This window comes from Acanthopagrus latus, chromosome 23 (genome assembly GCF_904848185.1).
Source record: "Acanthopagrus latus isolate v.2019 chromosome 23, fAcaLat1.1, whole genome shotgun sequence".
Classification (NCBI taxonomy): domain Eukaryota; kingdom Metazoa; phylum Chordata; class Actinopteri; order Spariformes; family Sparidae; genus Acanthopagrus; species Acanthopagrus latus.
In genome coordinates, this window is record NC_051061.1 from 1,859,798 (window position 1) to 1,884,917 (window position 25,120).

At 41.0% G+C, this 25,120-nt stretch overlaps 1 protein-coding gene across 1 annotated transcript; it reads right to left on the reverse strand.

Annotated features, from left to right (window-relative positions):
* Positions 1-896: 896 nt before the first annotated feature.
* Positions 897-18,333, reverse strand: nfe2l1a (nuclear factor, erythroid 2-like 1a). Its single transcript, XM_037089425.1, has 9 exons — positions 18,250-18,333; positions 15,128-15,592; positions 14,615-14,815; positions 8,224-8,415; positions 5,448-5,516; positions 4,896-5,045; positions 4,656-4,806; positions 3,749-4,405; positions 897-3,631 (listed from the first exon to the last, which is right to left on the reverse strand). Exons 2-9 carry the CDS (start codon positions 15,407-15,409, stop codon positions 2,649-2,651), a joined length of 2,685 nt encoding a protein of 894 aa, XP_036945320.1. The 5' UTR covers positions 15,410-15,592; positions 18,250-18,333; the 3' UTR covers positions 897-2,648.
* Between the last annotated feature and the right edge of the window lie 6,787 nt (positions 18,334-25,120).

A 25,120-nucleotide genomic window follows, 5' to 3' on the forward strand; every position in this document is an offset into this window, starting at 1 on the left:
TTTTTAAAATTTGATAACTTTAGTTACTTGTAACTTTGCAGATTACAAGCTGTATCATTCTAGCAGCATTTGGATGAAAAAAAAAATATTCAAATAATCAGAAAAAATGCTTAATATCTGGTCAGACAATAACTCAACCCAGAGTGTAACATATACACATGAATTTAATGTATGTATAATTTCCTTAGACTTGTGCTTTATTTAACACCGGAAAATTACTTTTTGTACTTAATCACATTTGATTTCAGGTACCTTAAGACTGGAACTCAAGTACTATTGGGTTGGGCGACTTTATTAAAGTAACATGTTTACACCAGACTCAAGTCAGACTTTCAAGTACATTGTATGACACTGAATACAACTGAACAAGAGCAAACGACTATGTCTGATATTAATGACACCAAAGAGGGAGCCGAATTATTACCCGCTTATTTTCTGATTGTTTTATTACAGAAGACAAAGTCAAAGTTACCAGCAATCACACTGGGAATTCACAAAATGTACAACACAAACAAGAGCTTGTTCCATCAGTGGTAGTGAATGACATGCAGGTTATAACTTGGTGAAAACTTCAGTTTGGTCTTTTGACATTTGAAAGACAGACAGGATTTTGGTGATTCACTTCATTCCACTGCATTGCTTTGCTGTACAGGAATATGAAAGAAACACATCTGTATATAGTTGTTTGATTCTTAATTGAGCTGTGTAACGCTGAGTTTCTCATCAACGACAACAAGAACAACTAGAGTTGACAAAAAGAAAAAAATTGGGACTAGACTTCACAAATAGAGAAAAGTACCTGCAAGCATTTTCTTCTGGCTGTGCTCCTTCCTGAGAAATTCTACATTTTACCAATAACACACATATTGTTTATTATAAGCCATAAGATTTTAAAAAAAAAATGAATCACTTTTGAAAAGAAGACTTCCTCAAATACAATCTATAATGTTATCGATTTAATTTGTAAAGCTGCCATGTTTAATTCTTTAAGTGAAGCAGAGTGAGGAAAAAACTCCACTGTAATTCTGGCGACTTTGTCCACAACCACCAGAGGGTGACATGCTAACTTAAACTTCACTAATCAGCCTTGAGTTTGGAGAGGTGAAGGCATCAGTATTACCTGTTTTGAACAATTCAAACTTTAATTGCTATCAATTAAAAATACATTCACATACTGTATTTTGTGCATTTGACCAACATTTTAACCGTTTAGTTTAACAACTTAGCGCAGTTGTAATCAAGATCTGCCAAGACTGATAACAGGTTGCAATCCTGTTTTGAAGGTAGGCCATGTGTGGGGCTTCTTGTTTGAAAGAGACAACAAGATTCCTAGTTGGACTAATAGGTCTGTTGAAAATAAATAAAAATCAAACACCTATCTGTTAAAGGCGCATAGCAATCATGCTTTTAGTTACAAGAAAAAATAATAATACAGGCACCACTTAATTTAAAATGAGTCATTTCACAGTCACAGACTGTGTCACAGACAGTGAAGCTAAACCTTGGTGCATTCTGCTCTCTACTCCTCCCATACTGAAGGCCAGTATGTGTGTAGAGGAGGATATTCTGAAGGCTACAATATGGCAGCCATATCACTTTTCTGCAATGAGTGACCAGTTGTGCACAGGTGTCAAAATGTTTGCAGCTCCGAGCACTCGACCACATTCTCCGTGCTCCTATTTCCATCTCTTTCTGTTTCTCAGAATCACATGGATGGCCCCAATGCATGATGACACATTATACCACCATGTACTCAAACACTGCATATCCATCTTCAGGTGTACAGTTGGTGTTAATCTATCTCTCAGTTGCCACATTCTTTAATATCTTATATAGACAAAGAAAATTTTAGCTTTTTGTAAACTGCCTTTCATACCTTCTATGTCAGTGAAGTGGTAGTAGTAGCACCCATAAAGTTACATTTCCAGGAAAACCTACCAGACTCCAAGTCTGTTTCAGTTCAGTTCAGCAAAGACACCAAGATTGCAATTCCATCTCAAGCTAGAATTTCAAAGAAGATAGTACATAACATGATTCAGTTTGGCAGCGGGGTGCTCTCTGGTTGCTGTATCATCTGGGAGCTGAACATATCCTGGTTTGATGTCCATGACTCCAAGTCTTTAGCCTGCTGACGTGTATTTGAGGTGCTGCACCTCTGTCAGGTCAAGAGGGAAAACCACAACTTCCACCAGTTGGTCGCTCAGAGTCACTGTAATGTCTTTGACTGTTTAGCTGATTGCCAGCATCCAGCCTAACTAACAGTCTGTTTGCTCATTTATCTCAATATGTTTGAGTCTCTGATGGAGCTGACAAGAGAGAAAATAGGACTTTCCATAGTCATCGAACCAGCATTTCCAAGGTCTGTCGTTGATTCCACTATATTAGCCTCAGTTTACCTCTGGGTTGTTCAAGTACGACTCAAATCCTTTTCCAGTGTAGAAAATGTTTGACATCATCTTGGTACTCCACTCTTCTCAGGGTATGGGTGAGGAATTCATGGTTCCATTACACAAGATAAAGAATTCCTGGGCTCCTTCATCCACCAGCGCATCAGTGTTTTCCATTTCTTTTTTTTTTTGTTTTTGGTGGTTTTGATCACAGGCCTGTTAAGGATCTCTCTTCTCTTTTTTAATGGTAAATTCACCTCCTCACTTCTTCTTGTCCCTCTGTTTCTTGTTGTTTTTTGTCAGTGGACCTTGTTGGCGTGAGGCCACCGTGACACTGCCATTGGGCTCAAAATCAAGAAGGTATTCCATCGCATCGAGTGGCCTTCCCTCCTCGTCCCTCAGCCTGGAAAAGACTTCTTGGTACAACATGCCCACTTGGCGCTTCATTTCCTGCAGCTTCCTTAGAGCTTCCTGTTTCTCTCGTAGCAACCGTGAGCGGTAGCGCCTTAAACCTGACACATCGTCACTCAGACTCACCAGCACATTCATTTTCCTCTTCCTGCAGTTCTGGGCAGCTATCTTGTTTTTACCACGGCGCCGTATGTCCCTAACAAGGGAAAGCTGATCCTCACTGAGGTGGCAGCTGGCCAGCAGGTCATTAAACTCTTCCACTGGCAGATTAACAATCAGCTCATTGGAGAACGGAACTTTCAAGGCTCGCGCACGGCGCTCATCCCGACTCTGCATTTTGGTCTCAGATAGGGAGTGTCTGGAGGAGGAGCGGCGGTAAGGCTTTACATTGTCATGTTGTGGGGAGGATTTGGTTTGTTTCGTGGGCATCTTGCCCAGGAGTGGAGAGGAGGGGGGTGACCAGGGCTGGTTGTATGTGTGATCATGGCCAATATGCTCCAGCCAAGGAAAACCATTAAACAGCTTGTCATCCCCATAGTCAGGAAAGAAGGGTTTCATAACATCTTCAGGGTGCCTGCCTCCTGCTGCACCCATCTCCTCCTCTTCTAGCCGCTCCTGCTTTATGGTCATCTCCACCTCCATATCTGAACCAACTAACCCGTACTCTGCATCCTCACCCTCATCTTCAGAGAAGGGACTTCCCTCAGCTGACACACAGGATGAGGAAGAGGAGGAAGAGGAATAGGAGGAGGCCTCAGAAGCGCTTGGAGAAGCAGGGCTATAGCTGAAGTCCACAGAGAGACCGGAGTCTGAGTCTGCCTCATTCCCACCATCTAGGAGGAAAGAACGAGGACAGGTCAATGTAAGACAGTTTTATAGTAAACATTTTGATTTTGCTTTAGTACACTCTTTATCGAAAGGTACATAGTTTAAAATTTTGTCAAAATTACCTTGACCCCAATTTTCTGTGATTCTACTAGAGCCTGAGTGGTGATCATCTCTGCCAGTTTCCGGTTGGGCTACATCACGGTCAAGGTAGCCCTCCTCCTCCAGCCTGGCTGCCATCTCAGGACTGAATCCTTCCTCTAGAGCCAGGTCCAACAATCTGATCTCATTCAAGATGGCAGCATCCTCTAAGAGGTCAATGAGTGGGCTTGGGAGACCATCCTCATCATCCTCCTCGTCAACCAGAAAGACACTAGACGGAGATGTCAGAAAGTCTTGGGTCACACCATTCCCCTCCAGAGGTGGGGTGACACTGGAAGGTGTCAAGTCACGTGAATGAAAGTTGACATCGAAACTAGGAAGGTTTTCAGGACAGGGATTGTACTGAGTACTCGGACTGCTTTCCATGGTTTCCACATGATCTTGTGTTAGCAGATTTAGGTTGAAGGTACTCATGTTATCTTCTGCATTAAGACTCAGGCAGAAGTCTTCTGAAGGATCTTCTGCAAGCAGATCTGGAGGACTGTGCAAGTGGTTCATATTACAGTTTTTCAAAGTGTCCCGTGTGTCAAAGGCTGAACGCTGGTCATCCAACTCTGCGCTGGGAGTGAGTGTTAACTGGTTTGGTTCTAGCTCTGACTGACTTGGAGCCCCCAACAAACCTACAGACAAAGGATGGGAAATTTTGCAATATGTTAATAATTGTGTGACATGCAACAGGACCTTATTCTTATCTTTAATTCACTTCAAATCAAAATACTTAATTTGTCCCTGGAGGGCAATTTAAGGCACATGGAACAGTTGTACACAGATACAAACAAGTCAGCATGTTAAGTACAGTACAGTAAGGGGGAGGCAGGGGTAGATACTGTTCTTCTACTCCTATAAATGTCACCGTCAGAATTTATTTACCGTGATGCAGGGGAGCCTCCATCAGAAGGACCTCCGGATGAGCATCTGTTGCGTCTTTGTCATGGTTGTCACAGTTTTGCTGTGGAAGGGTCCCAGTTGCTCCTGAATTCCCTGTGTGGTCAAATGAAGTCATCATGTCGACATCTGTGCTCTGGGGAGGAAGGATGACAACGTATCTCAATTTATTGCGTCTTGGGTCACACATCTCGTGATTTCTTTTTATTCTATTCTCCAAGTCACCTCAGGCTCCATGATAGCCAACAGGTCCTGCCAGTGGAGCTCCATGTCCAAGGAGGGGTTTCCAGTGGGGGGGGTGAAGGGGGGCAGCATGGTCTCTCTGTCTGGGGAGGGACGCTCCAGGCCTCCATCTCTACCGCCAACATCATGCAACTGAGGGACAAGAAAGCGGGAAAAATGCTGAGTTCTCCTCAACAACAGAAGAGAAAAGGAAGAGGCCGGACATATTTATTTTGTGCATAAACGCAGCACAGGGACATCCAAGTGTGAACGTATGACATGAAACCAGACATCACCGAAACTAAAGACGAACAGACAAAACTACAACAAAATAGGGACTGATAGTAGCACAAACTAAAAACATCAGTCTCAGTGGTGCAAGTGTGTGTGTGTGTATACATTTATGTGAGTACATTAACATGTGCGTGCATCTACAGTAAAAGAAATGAACGAATGCAGGGAAGATTAAGGGATGACAAGACAAAACAAATACAGAGGAAGACACCAAAACGAAAATACAACGAACAAAAAAGCAGGGGGAGGAACAGGCTGTACCTGTTCTCCTTCTGTGAAGGGAAAGTTTTCCTCAAACAGCCTCAGACACTCCTGGAAAGAGAGAGAAGTCTGCAAACAGAGTGAGAGATAAAGAGGTTTAGAGAGAGAACAAGACAAGTGAAAGTCAGCCTTTACACCATCTTGTTGAGCTACCCAGCAACGCGTGTTTGTTTTTGTGAGGGCCCTGTCACACCAGGCCATAGGCCAAACTCAGGGCCATCAGTGAGTGTCTGTGGCTCTAGCTGTTGTGCTGTGTTCCACACTGTCAACACTTTTCTTTTTAGAGGTGACAATATTAGCGAGAGCGGTTTCCAAAAAATGCTGCGTCATGATAACACCAGTTTGAGTATTGAAAGTCATGAGTCTTCCAGTTTCTCTTTTTTGAATGATGAATTCAGATGACCACCACCCGGTGGTGTGGAGAGTTGTTTCCTTTCATGCAGGTGCAGAACGTACGAGCTAGCTGTTTGTCAGCTGTAGCCAGGTGCAGCGTAATGGTCAAGACACAGAAGACATGATGCAACACAACAGTCAAGCTCTGTTGCCACTGGTTCTATGATGTCGGTTTGGCTGAGTGGATCCTTAGCCATGCTGGTAGTACGGCTCTGGGGATGGCCATGTTGGTGGATCCATCACTTTGGTCCAGAGTCAAATATCTTAACTACAGTCTTATGGATTGCCATGACATTTTGGGCAGACATTTACAGTTAACAGATGATGAATCCTACTGATCTTGGTAATCCCCTGGCCTTTCCTTTGGCACAACAAAAAGGTTGTGACATTTTATACATTAAGTGAAACATCTCAACGGCTAATACACAGATTGCAATTTAATTTGGTGCATAAATGAATAGCTCTCTCAGTAGTGGTGTAATAACTCGGGTGGTCTCTTTTAGTTAAGCATAATAAGGTCAAAATGTGTTTGTCTAACATTTTGGTTTTTGCCACATGCAATGCATGGCTGTAACCAGACTGCATCTACTTGCATTCAGTCCAGATAAATTCTCAAACTTAAAAATTAATTGCTTAAGTGGGTTAAAACTAAGTTAAGACAGAAGGAGAGAAGTGTCAAATATCATGCCAAATTAATTTCCTGCACTTTATGGGAAATTTGGACACATTCACATGTCAGCCAGAGCAGGAATGATTAATATCAGCAAGAAGCAGGTGGTTGGATCAGAGGTTCTAGTCAGATACCACAGTCTGGTTGTTGAGAATCACAACTTCATGGACGGTCCGGTCCCTTATTTTCACAAGACAGTTTCTGTCTGACTCACAAGTAGCACGATGAGTGTGACGCTTCCCAAATACACACATATTCTTCATCGTCAACATATCCGTGCGTGTTACTGTACATGTACCCTGGGTGTAACAGGCACCTGAGATGCAGCTGTTAATGTGGGTCACTCATGCTTTTCTATTCTGCTGAGCGGACAGCTGTCCAGCATTTGAAGATGAAGCGTGGAGATCTGATTGCAAGCATGTCAGACGCTCTGATCACCTCAGCTAGCACTCAGTATATATGTCAGGCAAGTTCTGCTGACGCAGGATTTATTAGGCTGATAAGGGGGCTGAGAAATTTGAGCTAAAGCTTCAGTCAGTATTTACTGCTCAGATGAATCCAGATATACAGACTATGTTCACTCACATCTTCCTGTTGCTGTTTTCATCGGGAGTCCCACTGTCATCAATTCCACAATGTAAATATGTCTGAACTGAACCATGAGCAAACATTTTCACGCAAAAAACTGATGAAAATTCTGTACATTACTCATAGTGGCCACATTTACAAAAGCAAGTGCCACATTTCTGTCTCAGAGACTTCTGTATGCCTAAAGCAAAGTTCTTGTCAAATCAGAAAGCGTATGAAACCCCCTCCAATGTCGTTATTGATCAGGAGATGTGACAGCAGGTAAAGTTTGCACAGCTCTGTCAATCTCTCTCTCATCAATGCCTCAATAGCACATGGCCGTATCTGCTTTTATACACTCTATCGTGGTGACGTTCCAAAAGAGAGTTCTTGGTGAGAGATTGAGGGATAAGTGTGATGAGGCCAGATGAGACTTCTGTCAACCTGGTCCATTCAAGCAGAGGCCTACTGTGAAACTTGTAATCATCAAAATGTGTCATCCTTCCAACAGTTCAGCATTTTGGGGATTGTTGAACTATTCCAGTCACTTCCTGGACTATCAGCTGGCGCAACTGGCCCCTGCCATGAAACTGCGTGCATTATCCCCAATATAATGGCAAATTGCTGTTATATTATATTATATTATATTATATTATATTATATTAGTTCCATCTTCATCTATATTTTCAGAAATAGCAAAGTATTCCTTTAGTGATGTGGAATTTGAAGTTCACCAACCAACTGCAAGTAAGCAAATAATGCAAAAATAATTTATAATGAAAAAAAATCAATCGTATTTGGGTGGCTGGTGAATGAGTACCAATGGGCACTGGTGAGCCACGGCGGAGGTATGCACCCTACTGAGTTCAGTTAGATATTGAAATGTTTTTTTTTAACATTCATTTATTCATAATGCTGAATCAGACAGCATTCGCTCAACAAACCAACATCACTGATGTTGTTAGAGTGACTCAAATCCTCCCAGAGTTTTGTTTTCCTCAGAGGAGGAAACACTTATAGTTATCACATTGAGATGATGATAAGTCTAGGTGGGAGGTTAATTTATTTTTCTACAACACAGGGTTTCACAACAAAATGCAAGTTGTAGTCCCTTTATGCTGATATATCATTCTTACTATGTCTTACCTGGTTTTCATCATTATGAGTTAGCTCTCTGTTGTTAGCACAACCATAGGAATCTCCTGGTCTCCCTCCTCCTTCTGCCCTGCTGTAATGTCTGTACATCTGGGCAAAGTCTTCCTCCTCCTCCTCCTCCTCCTCCTCCTCCCTTCTCTCATCCAGGGCACCATTGGGATGAAGCACATGATACATTTCTTCCTGGGTGCGAAGACAAAAATGAAGTCAGTCAGTGAAGCCATTACGCCACAGGTTACTGCTCTTGGCAGTAACTTTACAGCAGCTTAACATTCATTCTGATCAGTTTCATGATACTTTAAACTGGAATTAATTCAAAATTAACACAAAACTCACATCTTATTTACAGTAACTTGCACGACTTGAGAGTGGTATAACTTTTCTCATCTAGTCTCATCAAGGAGGCCGATATGCATATTTTCCAAATTGTTGAACTAGTACATTTTTCTGAACCCAGCAGATACAACACTGACCCCACTGGATTTTAAATCCAGAACCTGTTGCATGGAAAACAGACTCCAGGAAAACCTTTGCCACTGTTATTAATGGTGCAGCTTAAAATAAAGTAAAATAAAAAATAGTGTTTATGATAAGTAGTGATCACTCAGACATAACATACAATAATATAAAGAACACTTATTGTGTTTGTATAAAGCAGCCACAGCTCCCATGAGGCTTTGACACTGTGCCAGTGGGTAGGTCTCATGTGATGTGTTGTGTTGGAATTGATTGGCACTGGTCAGGCTGGGTCGACTTAGCGTCTGTGATCGCATTTTAGTGGTTGGCACAAACCCCCTGATCTTTACAGTAATGAGAAAATGTGGCTTTTCATATAAAGACATGTCAAATTCATTTTCTGGACATGTATTTGCATTATACCATTAACAGAAATAAATGCCCAGACACACACTTTTACTACATCGGGTGATTTAAAAGCAACAAATAGTATAACAGTAACATGTCCCCATGCTAACCAAAGGCATTGTAAAATGCTGTTGTGCTGTCCTCTATACTACCAGCCTTGTATGTACAGAATGTAAAGGCTCATGTTTAACCCAGAGACAGACAGTCAGGCTCAGAATAACTGCAACCTTCTTCTGACCTGGCTGAGGGGATTACAGACAAACCCAAAGACCCTCAACAGCTGGCCAGCAAGAATACGTATATGGCTTTGAACATATATGAGTCAAGCCTATGCACACAGGCCTCACTATAGTACAATAGGCAGCCATGTTAAAACACCTTTTTAACTAAATAGTTCCAGGACCTACAGGTGGATGGTGGGTTGGATGTGGGGCTTTTTCAATGCTACATAAACAACAGCAACTGACACGGCAGCAGGCACGCAGCTAAAGACAGAGCTGCACACCCGCAACATCGTGATTTAAAGGGTGTGAGATGGGCTCTGCAGACAGCAGGTAAAATGTACTAGCAGATGTGGTAACAGATGATGAAGACATTTCCCAGTTTGCGGGACAAATAAAGGAATTCTTATTCTGATTCTGACATTATGGATTTATACACCTAGCCAGTAATAATATTGCTGTTGTTTGTATTGTTTTGTAAATGGCAGTAAACATGTCTAATTTTAAAAATGCAGTACGTTCGTCCTGTGATTAAGGCAATGTGTTTATTTGCATATAGAGCATGGAAGTGAAGTCTGATCACAATAACAAAAAAAAAGGGTTTGGTATTAGTGTTTCTTGTATTTACAGTCCTGCTACTAAATAGATGCTACAGCTACTTTTTTTTTACTTAAATCTCTGAAATGAACTGAATTAAGCCATTGAAAATCTTTTCAAAATACTATCTACATAACTTACATAATAAATCAACATGTTCATTACCCACTGTACATTTCCACTTTCACGGTATGTGTCATTTGTCACAAGTGGGATCTTGTCTTTCCTTCCCACAACACTGCTGAATAAGAAGCACCTCAAGTATTTGTGTACATCTGTTTACATGCATGCCTCTAATTCAGTGTGGGTCGGTGCAGTAAACAGGGGGATTGCAAAACTGGGGGACGTGAATGTGTGTCAGGATGCAACAGGCCAGTGATCCGGTTTCAAAACAAGCCTGTTGGTCACAAGGCCAGGAGAAAGCTACTAATGTGTTTTGTGTGTGTGCGCGCTCGTGTGCGTGTGTGCGCGTGTGTGTGTGCGTGTGTCTGCCATTTGATACATGAAGTGAATTTAAAAACACTGTGCAGTTTGACGAAGGGAATGTAACAGCCCACGCGTATTTCTCTGGGTCTCAATGTGCTATATCAAGGTTGTAATGACCTCTCTGTGTGTGTGTGTGTGTGTGTGTGTGTGTGTGTGTGTGTGTGTGTGCATCCACCTTGTAAAATGACACTGATGATGCCTTTCCACCAAAATTAACAAGTCCATACAGGTTTTTTAAAACATGGGTAAACTTGCTAAAAATGGCCTATTGAATCCATCTGTAAAACGGTGGATATATTATTTTGAGTGTCGCAATCCCACAAATTTGACTAGTTTCACTGCCATAATTTGAGCCATTCGGTCAAATGACATTTGGAAGGTCTAGAAAAGCACAATTAAATTCTCTTATCCCCATTCATACCCATTCATGTCAGCTGGTTCTGTAACCAATCAGGGTATTTTCATAACCGGGAAGTCAAGCTTTTTTTGGCTTCAGAACACCACTAATCAGCTTTCACAGGAATGAAGCCTGATCTTAGTGACTTTAAGTGGGATTTCTGACCAGTGGAAAATGGTTATGAGCTTTAACTGTAACTCTCAAGGTATAGTTTCTCATTTCCTGCCCTCTCTCTGCTCTCCATCAATTAATCAAGTTTTCCTGCCTTCAAAACATTTTTCTCCTCATTTTACTTCTACGTCTGAGTGGTTTTTCAAAATCATTATTGTGATGCAAATAAGCAATTGTGCCTTTGTTTTGATGTGACCACGTGGGGAGCATTCACAGTATTATTTTGGTGGGGAAAGCAGGGATTCACACACAAACCAGAATCTATATTTTATCTTTTGATAAGAAAAAGTAGAATATTTTGTAATGATAGCTGCTTTGCATTCACAGTGAAGAATCAGAGGTGGCTAGTTGTTTTCTACACTGTTTGGAAGTATTTGGGAATGAGAGAACTTTAGACACCTGGCAGAATGAATCATGGTATTTATCTGTAAATACTGTCAATAAAAACATAGCAGCAACGAGAAAGGTAAAAAATTAGCAACACATGACAAAAATATGTTAATTTACTTAGATGTAATTGGGTGATATTGACCAAACAACAAACATTATTAAATGTTCCTTAAGTTAATAAGATCACTTCTCAGATATAGTACCCCTTTATTATGACAAATGCAGCTATGGTTCAATGAGTGGTAGCCACTATCGTACACACAATGTCCTGTCAATAATACAACATAGAATGATAATAAATACAAAATGCAAATCTTCACTCACTATTACATGGTTGTAATTGGTGTTTAATTCATGACAATGTTCCGCAGAGTAACTATCATAGAAGAGTCGCTGTTACTCTGACACTGAATCCCTAATACACTGCTGTGCCTGTGTATGTGTGGATGTGCATTCCTTACGTTGTGGGGACTTAAATGTATTTACACCACAGTGTAAATCGTTACATTTACAGGTGAAGACTTGATTAAGGTTAACATTAGCTTTGGTCTATGGTGTGTGTGTGTGTGTGTGTGTGTGTGTGTGTGTGTGTGTGTGTGTGTGTGTGTGTGTGTGTGTGTGTCCGCGCACATGTCCAGACTGGTCATGTAGGCCAATGTGCAGGCTATTTATATATTGTACAGTCTGTGTTGTGTCTGATTGTGTGTTCTGGAGGCTGAGTCGGAGATCAGTCGGAGTGATTATTTACATTGATTAAGTTTGTTTTATGGGCCAAAGCTTGACCGGGCGTGTCTAAGGTGTTGCCTGTCATGCAGGCAAGAATATGAAGCGAGTGATGCCACCCAGATCAGCAGTTCAGTGGATGTCTCTTACCTATGTTATCTGACTGAAAGAAAACAGTTTAATATTTTAGAAAATACACTTATTTGCTTTTATTTTACAGGAGGGAGATGAGCTGACATATGCCATCTAATGTCTGTGACAGACAGCCAAGCTTAAAAATATCAGGGTGAAACAAGATCCAAGTCCCTCTAAAGCTCACTGATTAACATGTTTCTTCTTTAAAATTGTAGACAAATAGATAAGAAACTAGAATTGCACTCTGTAGAGTGCATACCTCCGTCAAGGCCAAGCAGTCCCTTTAATCCAGCCTAATTGAATTTCAAGCTGGATAGACTTGTATCAATCTAAATTATAAATTACCCATGTCAACGAACATCATATGTGAGGCAAGCCAGGGGGGGACTTCAGATCTCTACTGTGATTATTGGCATTTCTCTTCTTTGTTTCTCCTTAAATCATTCATCACATTACTGTCCAACTTTATCTGTGGATATGCTGATTTGGTGTTTGTAGGTGCAAAATAGTTTTGGATGCATTGTTATCAACTGGTATGTTAACAATGGCTAACAGTGTCTAACCTGGCTAGAACTGGTTTTTCCGACTTGGTGTACTGGAACACCGGGGTATGAGGTTATTCCCAGCTCTCACACAACTTCCTGCTGCGACTAAAAAACAATACTAAGAGACACTAAACCTGCAGGCTGTTCAAACATAACATGGAGCTGAACGATGTTAAAACGCTGCACAGAGTGATGAGCTGGTTGATAATTATCGGCGACTTCACAACAGTATGATTGGCCACTTTGACATTACACAGAGACATTATCCTTCACTGGGGTCTCCTGGTACACAAACTTTCTTATCACTGTTTGAACGAGCTTAGATTTTACAGCTACTCTATTGTTCTCCTGTGGAATACTTCATGCCATGTGTCCTCTTCTTTTCTGTAAACTTTAATCAGGTTACTGATGACAGGTTACTTATGTCTCCAGGGCTTCCGTGTGTGTGTAGATTTAAAAAGGCGTATTCTCTCCAGCTGGTGGTTTCTACTGTATTTCAACTGTATGAACCATATTGCTTCATTTTCCTTATGAGGTCATCTATGGTGAGGTGATGTTTCCTGATGACTCATCTGACTCTGACTCATCATCTCACATGGCACTCAGTTTTAGTGACAGTCGAAAACAAAAACAGCACTCTTGTCCTCTTTAGTACTGTATAATATATATCATTTATGTATAAATAATCAGCCTAGTTGAGTCTTCAGTTCCTTTATAAATCTTTATAGGTCTACTGCTCAGGTGTTTTTGGGATTAATTTTACTGCTGTTTAGGCCTGGAAACCAAACAATTTTGTTCCAGAAGAAACTAATGTACATTTTAGTATTGGTATCAGTTCTACTGATACTGTTACTTCTGTACTTAAGGGAGAAATAATTCTATAATAAATATATGTTTAACCAGAATGTTATGTTATTTGGTCCAGAATGATTTTAGAGTTCAGTTCAGGTTCAAGGGTTGATATAAATGTGTGTGTCAGTGTGTGCGTGTGTGCGTGTGTGCGTGCGTGCGTGTGTGTGTGTGTGTCAGATCATAAACAACCTGACAGGTATGTCCACTTTACAAAGTGATTGGCCAGATATCCACATGTGAGAAATGATTAGCATTTAAACTGAAAGTTTTACAAATGAGTGCAGCACATTAAGTGCCTCAGAGGGTAGACTGTCCAAAAATGTGCACCATTACCCACATTTCAGTAAGCATCAACGCGTTCTCTATGATGGCAGGCTTTATGCCCCACCTTTGAACCTGACCATTCTTAACATCTATAAACACTTCTGACTTCAAACATGGTCAGACAACACTAAGTACAAACTAGTTTGTTTCAAGCCTTGAGGCCCACTGGCTAGAAATACTGTCATCAACTCACACAGATGAGGGGTTTTGCTGTTGGTCTCACAGGGTTATAGTACGGACAAAGGTCAATAGAGACTGCTGATCTAAACGAAACACAACCCTTGAACCTGAAACGGAACTTTGCAGAGATATCTGACCTACTGATATAATAACACAATCATTTCCGCATACAGATATATTTTTTCCTCATGGAAGCAAAAACTATACTGGCATTGTACTATAAAACCCATAGTGGGCTGCTGGATCTGTGACAACCCTTTAATACGAACACGGGTGTTTGTGACATTTGGCAGGTACACTTCAGCTTTGTTTCACAAAAATATATGCTACGTCACCAAAATTTCATTCTAAAAACGAAAGGTTCCAATTCTGGAGATATGGCAGGTAGTATCAGATAGTTTCAATCTTGGCTAAAAGGTGGATGTTCTTCATCAAGGTCCCCACATCTCAAGAAATCCTACATGATTTTAATTGCAGTGCAAATTAAACATCCATACCTCTTTGTCCTCCTCCTCCTCCTCCTCCTCGTCTTGCTGCATGGTACTAAATACAGCTCTGGATTCCTCAGACGAGGCAATTCGGTCTCTCTCTGCCCCATCAACTGCTCTCACCAATGGGGAGGTCTGGTCTGGAAATCCCACAGGGAGAGGATCTGGCTCACGCTGGACCAGCCATGCCTCCAGCTCTGCATGAGGAACCTATGGAAAGAGGTACGAGATTCTAGGTGCTGTAAAAAAGGAGACATTTCAACATTTAACACATTTTTCCTCATGATCTTCAGCAGTTTCTACATCGTGGTTTGGGTGGTTGGGGAAGGAGTCAAATATGAGATGTAAGACATTTGGAAATTTGGAACCTATAACAACTTTAAGCAAAGAGTTCTTAAAAAAACATCCGGTAATAGATTCAAGAGTTCAGGCATCAAGATGAGCTGTGTCTAATATTATTAAATTATAACTCCATTCCCTCATACCACATAGACTGATAAGGAAATAGACATGTTTTCCTACCTGTAGTCTGTCCAGAGAGTGGACCCAGCCCAGCAGCCTCCGTGCTGTGAAGAACCCATCCAAGTCCACATTCTTGGGATGCAGGCCATGACCGTCCTCCAGGCGGTTGCGGAGGTTGTGGAACTGCGTCTGGGTCAATGCTGAGGTGGGACCCAGGATCATGTTGTGCCAGGAGGGAGGCAGGTAGGGCTCCAGTCCCACATCTATCCTCATTCCGCACAGGCTGAGCAGGATGGCCATCTGGATAAGGCCCTCTGTGAAGTATTTCTTTAGGTACAGCATGGTCTTTGGTACATGCAAAGGGACCAGGCTCAGCTAAGTCAACACCACAAGTGTCTCGTCTGTTGAAGTGTCCTTGGGAAAAGTGAAAAGTCCCTAGAACTTCAAGACAAGGCACTGTGCCCCGTTGCTCTGTTAGTCTTCTTTCCTCTGAGCTGATTGTGAAAACTTCACAGACGTTTCTTCCTGTGAATTGAGAGTGCAGATTACTTCAAAGCAGAAGAACGACTACACAGGACACATATTATATTTCCTTCCTGGAAAATAGAATTTGTGATGTAAGTATAGTAATATTATTTTCATTCTAATCTGACAAGTGTTTGCTCAATTAATCCATTAATTTTTCTCTACTAAAATCAAGAAATAGTGGACAAACAGATTTCAATATCCCACAAGTTGATGTATTCAAGTGTCTTGTTTGTTCCACTTACACTTATTGTCATATCTGTACGGTAAATATGGAGCCGGCAGTGGGTAAGGTTAGCTTAGCACTCACAAATGCCACACTGCAGCCACAAGATTCTATATATAGTTAAGACAATTTACTCTAATATTTCATATCCTTTGAGTTTGTTTTACTTAAGTTTTATTAAAAAAAATACATAATTAATCATAAATGCATGACTATGTAAATAAAAAAATAAGTATCTTTAAAGGTTGAATTCATGCTCCAACATGTCAAGTAATCACCTGAGTAAGCACTAACTGCTGCTAACTGCAGTTGCCTTTGGCTAGTTAGCTTGCTAGCTGTGCAGCTAGTGCTCCTATTGGAGTCTGTGGGACTGGGAGCTCGGAGTGTCAGTGTGGTTTACTACTGAGCTGTCACTTCTTGGCTGGGGGGAGAGCTAGTTAGCGTGATACATTCAGTAGACAATACTTGGATGTCTTAGACATGATGTCAAAACTGATATGTCTTCACATTTTGTTGATGATTTTATATGATCTTTGAATGTTTAAAACTCAAGTTCTGACATATTGCACCTTTAAGTGTAGACAAAGATATAATGAATGGCAGTCAAAACTACAAAAATGACAAAAAAGATTATTTTTAAATCGCTCTTTGTTACACTTGACCCCCACCCACCTATTTCTACAGCACAATCATTCTGACAGCAGTATACTATTGATAATAATAACGGCAATAATATCAACACTAATCTTCCATTGTCAGTGCAGCCTGACCTGCTGAGGGGCAGCAGTTGAGAGCTTTGACAGTTTGTATGAGGCGATAAGAACACAAACACACAGGCAGGGCAGAGCCGGCCTGAATTACCACTCCCAGAAACTTCGACCTACTTCTAGAAAGGGTTTGGTAACCACCTGCCTGCCACGCACTGCCTCACTGCCACCACATGATGTAACTGCATGTGTTTGCCTGGAAAACCCCCTCTCCCTGTCTCCCGACTCCTAAAAGACACTGGGTTTACCTTTCATGTTATGGTAACCTGTTCACAGAAGCTGCAGTGGAACAGTTGACTTGAACCGACTAAAACTCTCAGCACCACCTCAGGACCCGGGGCTATATATAACACAGTTACACTCACAGTTCTGTAGTTCAATGTATCATCGAAGACATGGTGTTGTCAAGTATGGTCTTGTACTATGTGGTCTAGAGAAAATGCTTAGTATTGGCTTATGGTAACACTGTGTGGTGTAACATTAACAAGTGTTATACTGTAGGATGCCTTTTATAAGCTGACTGATTTTTGAGTGTGATGTCTAAACACTGATACTGCATTATGTCATTATTAAATCAGCACATTTCGGATAACATGCACAATAAATACATTGCTTGGGCTCTGATGCCTTTATAGCAGCAAAGCACCAATGAAAAGAAACGTTGCCAAATGGCTTGTACAACTCTTAGAGGGTCTATGTGCAATAATCTTAGTTTAAAAGGTCTAAATATCAACAAAAATGATCTCAGTTGCAGTTGTCCGGCTGAGTAGCATAGTCGAACTATGGCTGTAATCCGACCAAACTGTGCATGTCAGCATACTGAGCGATACATGATGCCCCCTGTTTGTTTTGAGTATGAATATCAGGTGGCCAATTCTCACATATTACACCTTTAAAGATTTTATTCTGATGTTTCTTTGTTTGTTGTTGTTTGTCTTCTTTTTTTTTTTATTGTTGTGGTTGGTGTAGGTGAAGTAAATCTGAACTACATTACATACTGCGAGTAATGTCTTCTATGACAGAGATCTTCATGTGTTTTATATCCAAAGTTTTAGTTTGTAGGGTAACCGTTAACTAAAGCTGTCAGGTGAATGCTGTCAGAGTAAGAGTACAATATTTCCCTCTGAATTGTAAGGGATCAGGATGAAGTGAAAGTACTCAACTAACGTAAAAGTATCTCTTTTGGGTGCTGAATTGCAGTAGGCTACTGAAGTACACTTTAAATATAATCAGTTACATTCCACCATGCCTCGCACCTCCGTTACACTAATGTCAACACTAAAGGAAGTGTCTGCTCTGTCTTTACTGCATGTCTCCTGTTGTTTTCTCATATGATCATCTCTCAGCAGATCCGCCGGAGCAACAGGTTGCACAATGTTTTCATCACTGTGACACTGAGCTCACGGCTCAGACACACAGGACCGCCAGTACAGCGCCACGTTTAAAAAATCCTTCCAACACGCACAGAAAACACCGCGACACCTCCGCTGACAGTTACTCTTACTGACAACTCGCGGGAGAACACAGACACGAACATTACAGGAACATTACAGCAACTTAACAGGAACGTAACGGGAATGTCAGAGTGATTCAGACTAAGATCACTTCTGATTTGACGGGTGTCTTTAAGAATAATGTAAGAAGATGAGAGGAGAGTCTCTTACCAGAGGCGGGTGTTGGGTGTCCAGCAGTGTGTCACAGTGTTTCAGTTCTGTCTGACAGTCACACCCTGTCCCGGCTTCTCTTTCTCTTCTGGCAGCACGGTGTGAGGGTGGGACCTTATAAAGCCACACCACATGATGACGTTTGAAAACCCCTCCCTGCGAACGCCCACTGTGTGTGTGTGTGTGTGTGTGTGTGTGTGTGTGTGTGTGTGTGTGTGTGTGTGTGTGTGTGTGTGTGTGTGTGTGTGTGTGAGTGTGTGTGTGTTGGGAGAAGTCTGCATGTGAATAAACTGTTGTGAGAAGGCGCTTCCTTGAACTACAACATTATGTTTGAAAAGCAGGTGTTGTGGAAGTGTTGCTGACATAAAGTACCAATACAACAGATACTTCATTACACGGAAAATCAATTTGCTCGCAATATGACCTAAAGGAACAGTCAGGAGAGGTTTTTTTTAGTCCACTACACATTCCTGGAGTTGCATCAGACTTCCCATCATCAGCATGGGGGGAGGAGATGGATTCCTCAAAGTAAAAGTGAATAACTGTTATCAACCTTATATAGTTTAAATATCAGAAGTGAATGAAGTGGCTCTCTAGGAAAATGTCTGCTGTGAAAAATGGGACATAATCATGTTGTGTATATGGATACATCAGCATGTTAGCACAGGTTTTTGTAAGGGGCACAGGTTAAAATGGTTTGATATTTAAAAGTGCATTATATTTTATTTGTTTTGTGTGTATTTTTTAGGTAAAAAAAAACAAACAAACAACCAAAACAAAAAATGAACTTATAAAGTGAAATGCAACAGAACCTTTGACATGCAGCAAAGGGGTCGCTGCAGGAGGACAAAGCCTCTGTACATGGGACACCCGCTCTACCAGCTGAGCTAATGGGTGCCCCAGAAATGGTGCATTTTGATACCTGATGCAAAGCCCTGTACTAAAACTATCATTTGTGGTATATCTATTAATAGTACCAACTATAACTCTATATTAACATGAGAAGTAAAAATCTAAACATGGTATAAGGTCTACCTCTCTCCCCTACATACACAAAAACGAACAATGAAATATACTAAATGTGAAGTCTTATAACAATTCAACTTTGCCTGTATCATTTCTTTGTACTTTAAAATAAACCTGCATTCAAGAGGGCTGCCAGTGCCAGGATTTGTCCATAGAGAGCAAACATCAACACCATTTAGCACGTTATTTAAGAGATGGTTTCAGGGACTTTTTATGAAATTGTGTATAATTTATACTAGCAACTCCAATATTCAGCAACAGAATACCTTTCCCTCTCTCTCAATCAAATAAACAAAAAGTTTGTGACCTGAAGATCCTGTTGATCAACAACATACAACAGGACGTTCCAATGAACAGTACTGCAGCAGTAGAGTGTGCTTTACATCTGAAGGCCCTGACACACAGTACATCAGTGTCAACGCCGTCAGTGAGAAACTGCTGCCTATAGCTGTTGTGGCGTGTCCTGTACCACTGACACTAATGGGTCCTTGTCAGGGTTTGTCTGGCTGACTTTTGGTGACAGTAATCACCCTGACTGGCTCTTCCGCTAAGGGAATCACGAGTGTACAAGTGTAATAACTGTAAAGTGTAAAAAGAAAAGGAAAGCCCCGTGAGCCTGCCGCTGTAGTTTCCGGGATTCCACCCATTTAGTGCAGTGTTTCCTTGTTTTTCCTCTTTGTCTCTTCAGAGCCATATGCTCCTTTTTATCAAACATATTCTAGATAAGAGGTGGCCATGCTAGTAAGAGTGCTGTCAAGAACACTGATTAGTTCCCCTTTTTGAATAACAAATACAAACAATGTGATTGCATGGAGAGTTATTACCCCTCACACAGGGACATATGAGCTAGCTGGTCATCAGCTGTGGGCCTCGCTGCGTGATTAAGGGCAGCTTATTGGCCGAGGCACAGCTCGCACAACTCATGTACCCAAGGGTCATGGTTTGGTTGAGTTATACAGACTTGAATTAACCACTTTCATCTTTAAAAAAGTTAACCTGGTGACTTGTTATTGTAAATTAACGTGTTTCTGTCTTTATTATATGAGTTCCTATTTCATCACTCATGGGAGCAACAGTGGGAATAATTAAGGATAGAAGTTTGGTGATTACAATAAAAGCAGGATTTCAGTTTATTTATTTATTTATTTATTTATTTGAGAGTGAGGGTTTACAGACACATTACTACAGTAATCAGAAAGTATGTGTATTCCAGTGCTTGACTGCAGACATTCTATGCCTTGAGTCCTTACTCAGCATCCACACAGTCCACATTGCATACATATCTCCTGTGCATTCGATTATCAATCTCAGCCACTCCTGACATATGTTAAAGGGTATCAACATTTCCTTCCTAGCAGAGTATCACAACAGAGTACCTGACTCAGCTGAACAACATTTTCAGAGATCTGGAAGGCTGAATTTTTGAGTTGAGACTTACTGTTTCATAGTTTTGACATACTGCATCTCTTAATTTTGACTTAGTACTGTAGTAATAATATTTTGAATGCATGGCACTTAATTGTGACAAAAGTCAAAAGTCAGAGTCTAATCAGCTTATGATCCCATTAGGAGTTGCTGCTGTAAAAGAAGAAATAACACAAATGCAGTAACAGCCTGAGAGAGAGCACCACCTGCTGTTGAGGCAGTAAACTCTCAGTGTGCTCTCAGCAAGCAATGAGAAGAACTGGCTCAGGTGTCATCATGGGACCTGTGTGACCTCAACCTGAACTCCAACCACCACTTACACTAATCAGGCATAACATTATGACCACCTGCCGAATATTGTGTTGGTCCCCGTTGTGCTGCCAAAACAGCCCTGACCTGTCGAGGCATGGACTCCATGGATCGGACTTGTTTGTCCAGCACATCTCACAGATGTTCGACTGGACTGAGATCTGGTAAATCTGGAGGCCAAGTCAACACCTCAAACTGGTTGTTGCGCCCCTCAAACCATTCGTGAACCATTTTTGCTCTGTGGCACAGCGCATTATCCTGCCGAACGAGGCCACAAAAGGGTGTACATGGTCTGCAACAATGCTGAGGTAGGTGGTACATGTCAAATAACATCCACATGGATGGCAAGACCCAAGGTTTACTCATACAATACAAATAATTCAGACCGTGCAGGTCATCTGTGAAAGATTTCTCAGAGTTCTCAGGATCAAAACCAGGCAAGGTGTGCAGCTTTTAGTTTGTCTGCTCCCCAGCTGTGGAACAAGCTTCCTGAAGACCCTGTTCACAGCAGACATTTTAACTTGTCAAAGAGGGAAAAGCATAGGTACGAACAAAAATGTAAACAAGAGCTCCATTCTATTAAGTCTTCTAGTGAGCCATGTCAATGAATGACCACGCACAATACAAGCGCCAAATGGATTGTAGCCATTATTAACATTATCAATTCAACCTGTGCTTTTCCTGCTTAGACAAGTCAAAATGTCTAATGTGAAGAGGTCTGACCCTGAGGTCTGCTAAAACTGTTACATGTTTTCTTCATTGTCCCTTAAAGGTGCTATTTGTCAGAAAAGTAGATTTTTGAGTCTTATTCCCAACTCATCAAAAAGTGATGCTCTGGGATTGTAGGATGGGTTGAAGTATCAGTTTTTGACCGATTGGCTATTCTTACAAATAGTACCTGATCACAATTTTTTGTAGTCATTTTTGCTTTGGGGTTTATTGTGTAATAAATCAAATAATTAAAAAAATGTCTTATGTTATATTTGCCATGTATTTCCATGCTCCTATAGAGCACTAAATTGCCTTGTCTGAATGGTGTCATAGATAAACTTGCCTTGCCAGCCATGTATTGGGCTCACAATTACATGGCACACTGCATCAGATCTCTAAAAAAAAAAAAAAAGGCAAAATACTCACATGTTATTTTTCATGATATTAAATAATGAGTATACAACATACTGGAAAGTAGGAGAGACAAAAAGGAGGATTTGGAGTATATATGTTGAGTCAGCTGCAAGGCTAATAGCCTATCTAGATGGAATCGTCCATACACACTGAAGTATAGCATTCTTTTTATTTAGAAAAAAAAATGTTTTAAATAAATGTAATTAAAAGCTTTTGGCAAAACAATCAAGACATGTTGGTGGTGAATCAAAATGCAAACATTTAGCTGAATGAAAGGCAACATACAGAGGGATCATTTCATCATCATTTTTATAATTCAGCAAATGCCAAGAGTTATAAAGGAGACCAAAAGTCCATTCTTCCTGCTCAGATTTAAGAGTTTTTTCCTGACATGTGTTTGCCAACACACACTGCTGACACAAACCACTCATGCAGCATACTGCACTTGCAGCTGGACCTATAACAGCACAGCCACATGAAATGGCACAACAATATGATTAATAAAAGAAATTCACATATGAAAACAAAAGCATCCTCTGCATCTTAACAAACACTTCAGACAGATAGGCATGTTTTAGTCTAAGGTAAAAAAAATAAATAAATAAAAAAAAGGAGTACATAAAACAATCAAAGAACTTAATCTCATTCAACAGGAAACTCAGTTTCTTAAATACAGGATGTAGATGTTGGTTATCACCTACAGATGTTTAGAACAGGTTCCTCATGTTTTTATAAACAGCTTCAATGAAGAAATACAATGCAGTAACCACAATAGGCAGCTAGTAGACAATAAAATAGCTTTCAGTTTGTCAAATACTTTTACACAGATTTCCTTGTACAAAACGATTTGCTTTAAAACAGCTGAAAACCTCTTCCTTCATAGTACTGTTTTCAAGATGTCCTTACCCATCAAGAACCATGCAGGACTGTCTTTTTATCATTCTTCAAAGAACAGCTGTCCTACAAAAGCTTGAATAAGGAAATTAACAATAGGCCATAAAATATAATACTGGACAACCTGTCTTCTGTGAACATTAAAGTGGCCTAACGTGTTCAGGTTTATGGAACGGATTTGAGGGTTTAAAATCCTATTAACAATACTGGTTTAATTGGCGGCAAATGTAGACTTTTCAGTCACTCTTTTAGTGAATAGTAACTGCCAAATAGGCAGATCATACCGAGACATGTAGCTAGAGCTGGCTGCCTGTGAAACCATTGTTTTCCTGTGGTATGGTGGGTGGTCCTCTCTTGCGCCGCACATTAGCATTTTTCTAGCGGTTTTTAAAAGTTGAAATATATATGCAAGGCGCAGAGTTGCATCCCCCCCCGGCTCCACAGGCACATCACACAGCTTTGCCCAGAGCTTCAGCAGGGCGTTTTTCAAAGTGACGAGTCTCTGTGTGATCAGGGCGTGTCATTCTCCAGCAACAGCAACACCATAAGCTGAATGCTAATGTCAGGATGCTGACATACTGATCTTTAGCAACTTGTAATCAGCATGTTCGTCATCTTGGTTAAGCATGTTAGGAGGCAAACATTTGCTACACAAAGAACAGATGACACTTGATGAAAAAGTTATTAGTTTTGAAGGAAACCCTGTTAAGCCAAAGTGAGACTGGAACTTCTGGATTCTGACCCAGAAGTTAAAAAACATCCTTCAAAATATGTCATATGAGTCACTTAATATGTCAGGCAGTTATTTAAGTAAATCTTTTAATCTCATTAATACTCCAGTTTAAAGGGATATTCCGGCATAAATTTAATCCATGGTCTAACACACTGTGACACTGAGTAAGACCCCCCCTCAAGAGAACAAGTTTGCAGACGGCTAGCTCACGTAGTTTTAGCAACCTCAGAAATGACCGCATGATAACAATACATTGCAGTATACGCCTCCAACAAGAAACCGCCATCAAAAGCCACAAATGATGCTGAGAACAGCACCAATCTTCACCAACAGTACAAATAGGGTCTCAGCACATAGTTCAACGCATCACATGTCTGCTAGCTTAGCCAGATTGCTACTGTAAAGTGAACATGACTCACCACTCTCCTGCAGCAGCTTCCTGTTGTGGGGAAGCCCTGCGAATCGATGACTGAGTGAGGTTAGAAATGCTCAATTCCGTTCTTTTCCCTGTCTGCTCTCGATAATAACTGTTATAAACTGGTAGGCAAGACACATATGAACTTTGAATGCATTTCCATCAAGTAGTAATCATACATTTTCATCCTTGAGCTACGGAACTCTACTGCACTCGGTAACTGACTTGCAGGGCTTCCCCACAACAGCAAGCTGCCGCAGGAGAGTCGTGAGCTGTGTTCACTTTATAATAGTGATCCAGCTAAGCTGCGGAGGTTTGATACCTCGAACTACGTGCTGAGACCCTATTTGTACTGTTGCTGAAGTTTGGTGCTGTTCTGAGCATTATTTGTGGCTTTTTGATGGCGGTTTCTTGGTGGAGACGTATACTGCAATGCATTGTTATCGTGCGGCCATTTCTGAGGTTGCTAAAACTATGTAAACTAGTGGTCTGCAAACTTGTTCTCTCGAGGGGGGGTCTTACGCGGTGTCACGGTGTGTTAGACAGTGGATTAAATTTACACCGGAATATCCCTTTAAGAGGCCTTTAGAGAACAACATTTCCCATAAATCATACACTGTTGGGTTGAATGTGATCATCTTGACAAAACTTAACTTGTTGTAATGGTGTTTTGTTGTGAAGCCCCAGAAATGTTTAGTGGACCACAAAACTTCACCCGACTTGTGTTGCTGAGCTGAGAATTGCTGAGTTAGAGAAGCTGTAGTAGAAAACCTAGACTTCTACTCCAAAATAAACCAAAATATTGGACAGAAAGAGATTTGTGTGGAAATGATCATGCTAGAAATGTTGTCCCACTTCCTCTATTGGATGTTGAGAGATCTGGTTCGGATGATTGACAACTTTGACCTGATGGTGGCGCTACAGGACATGTTAGGTATAGTGGT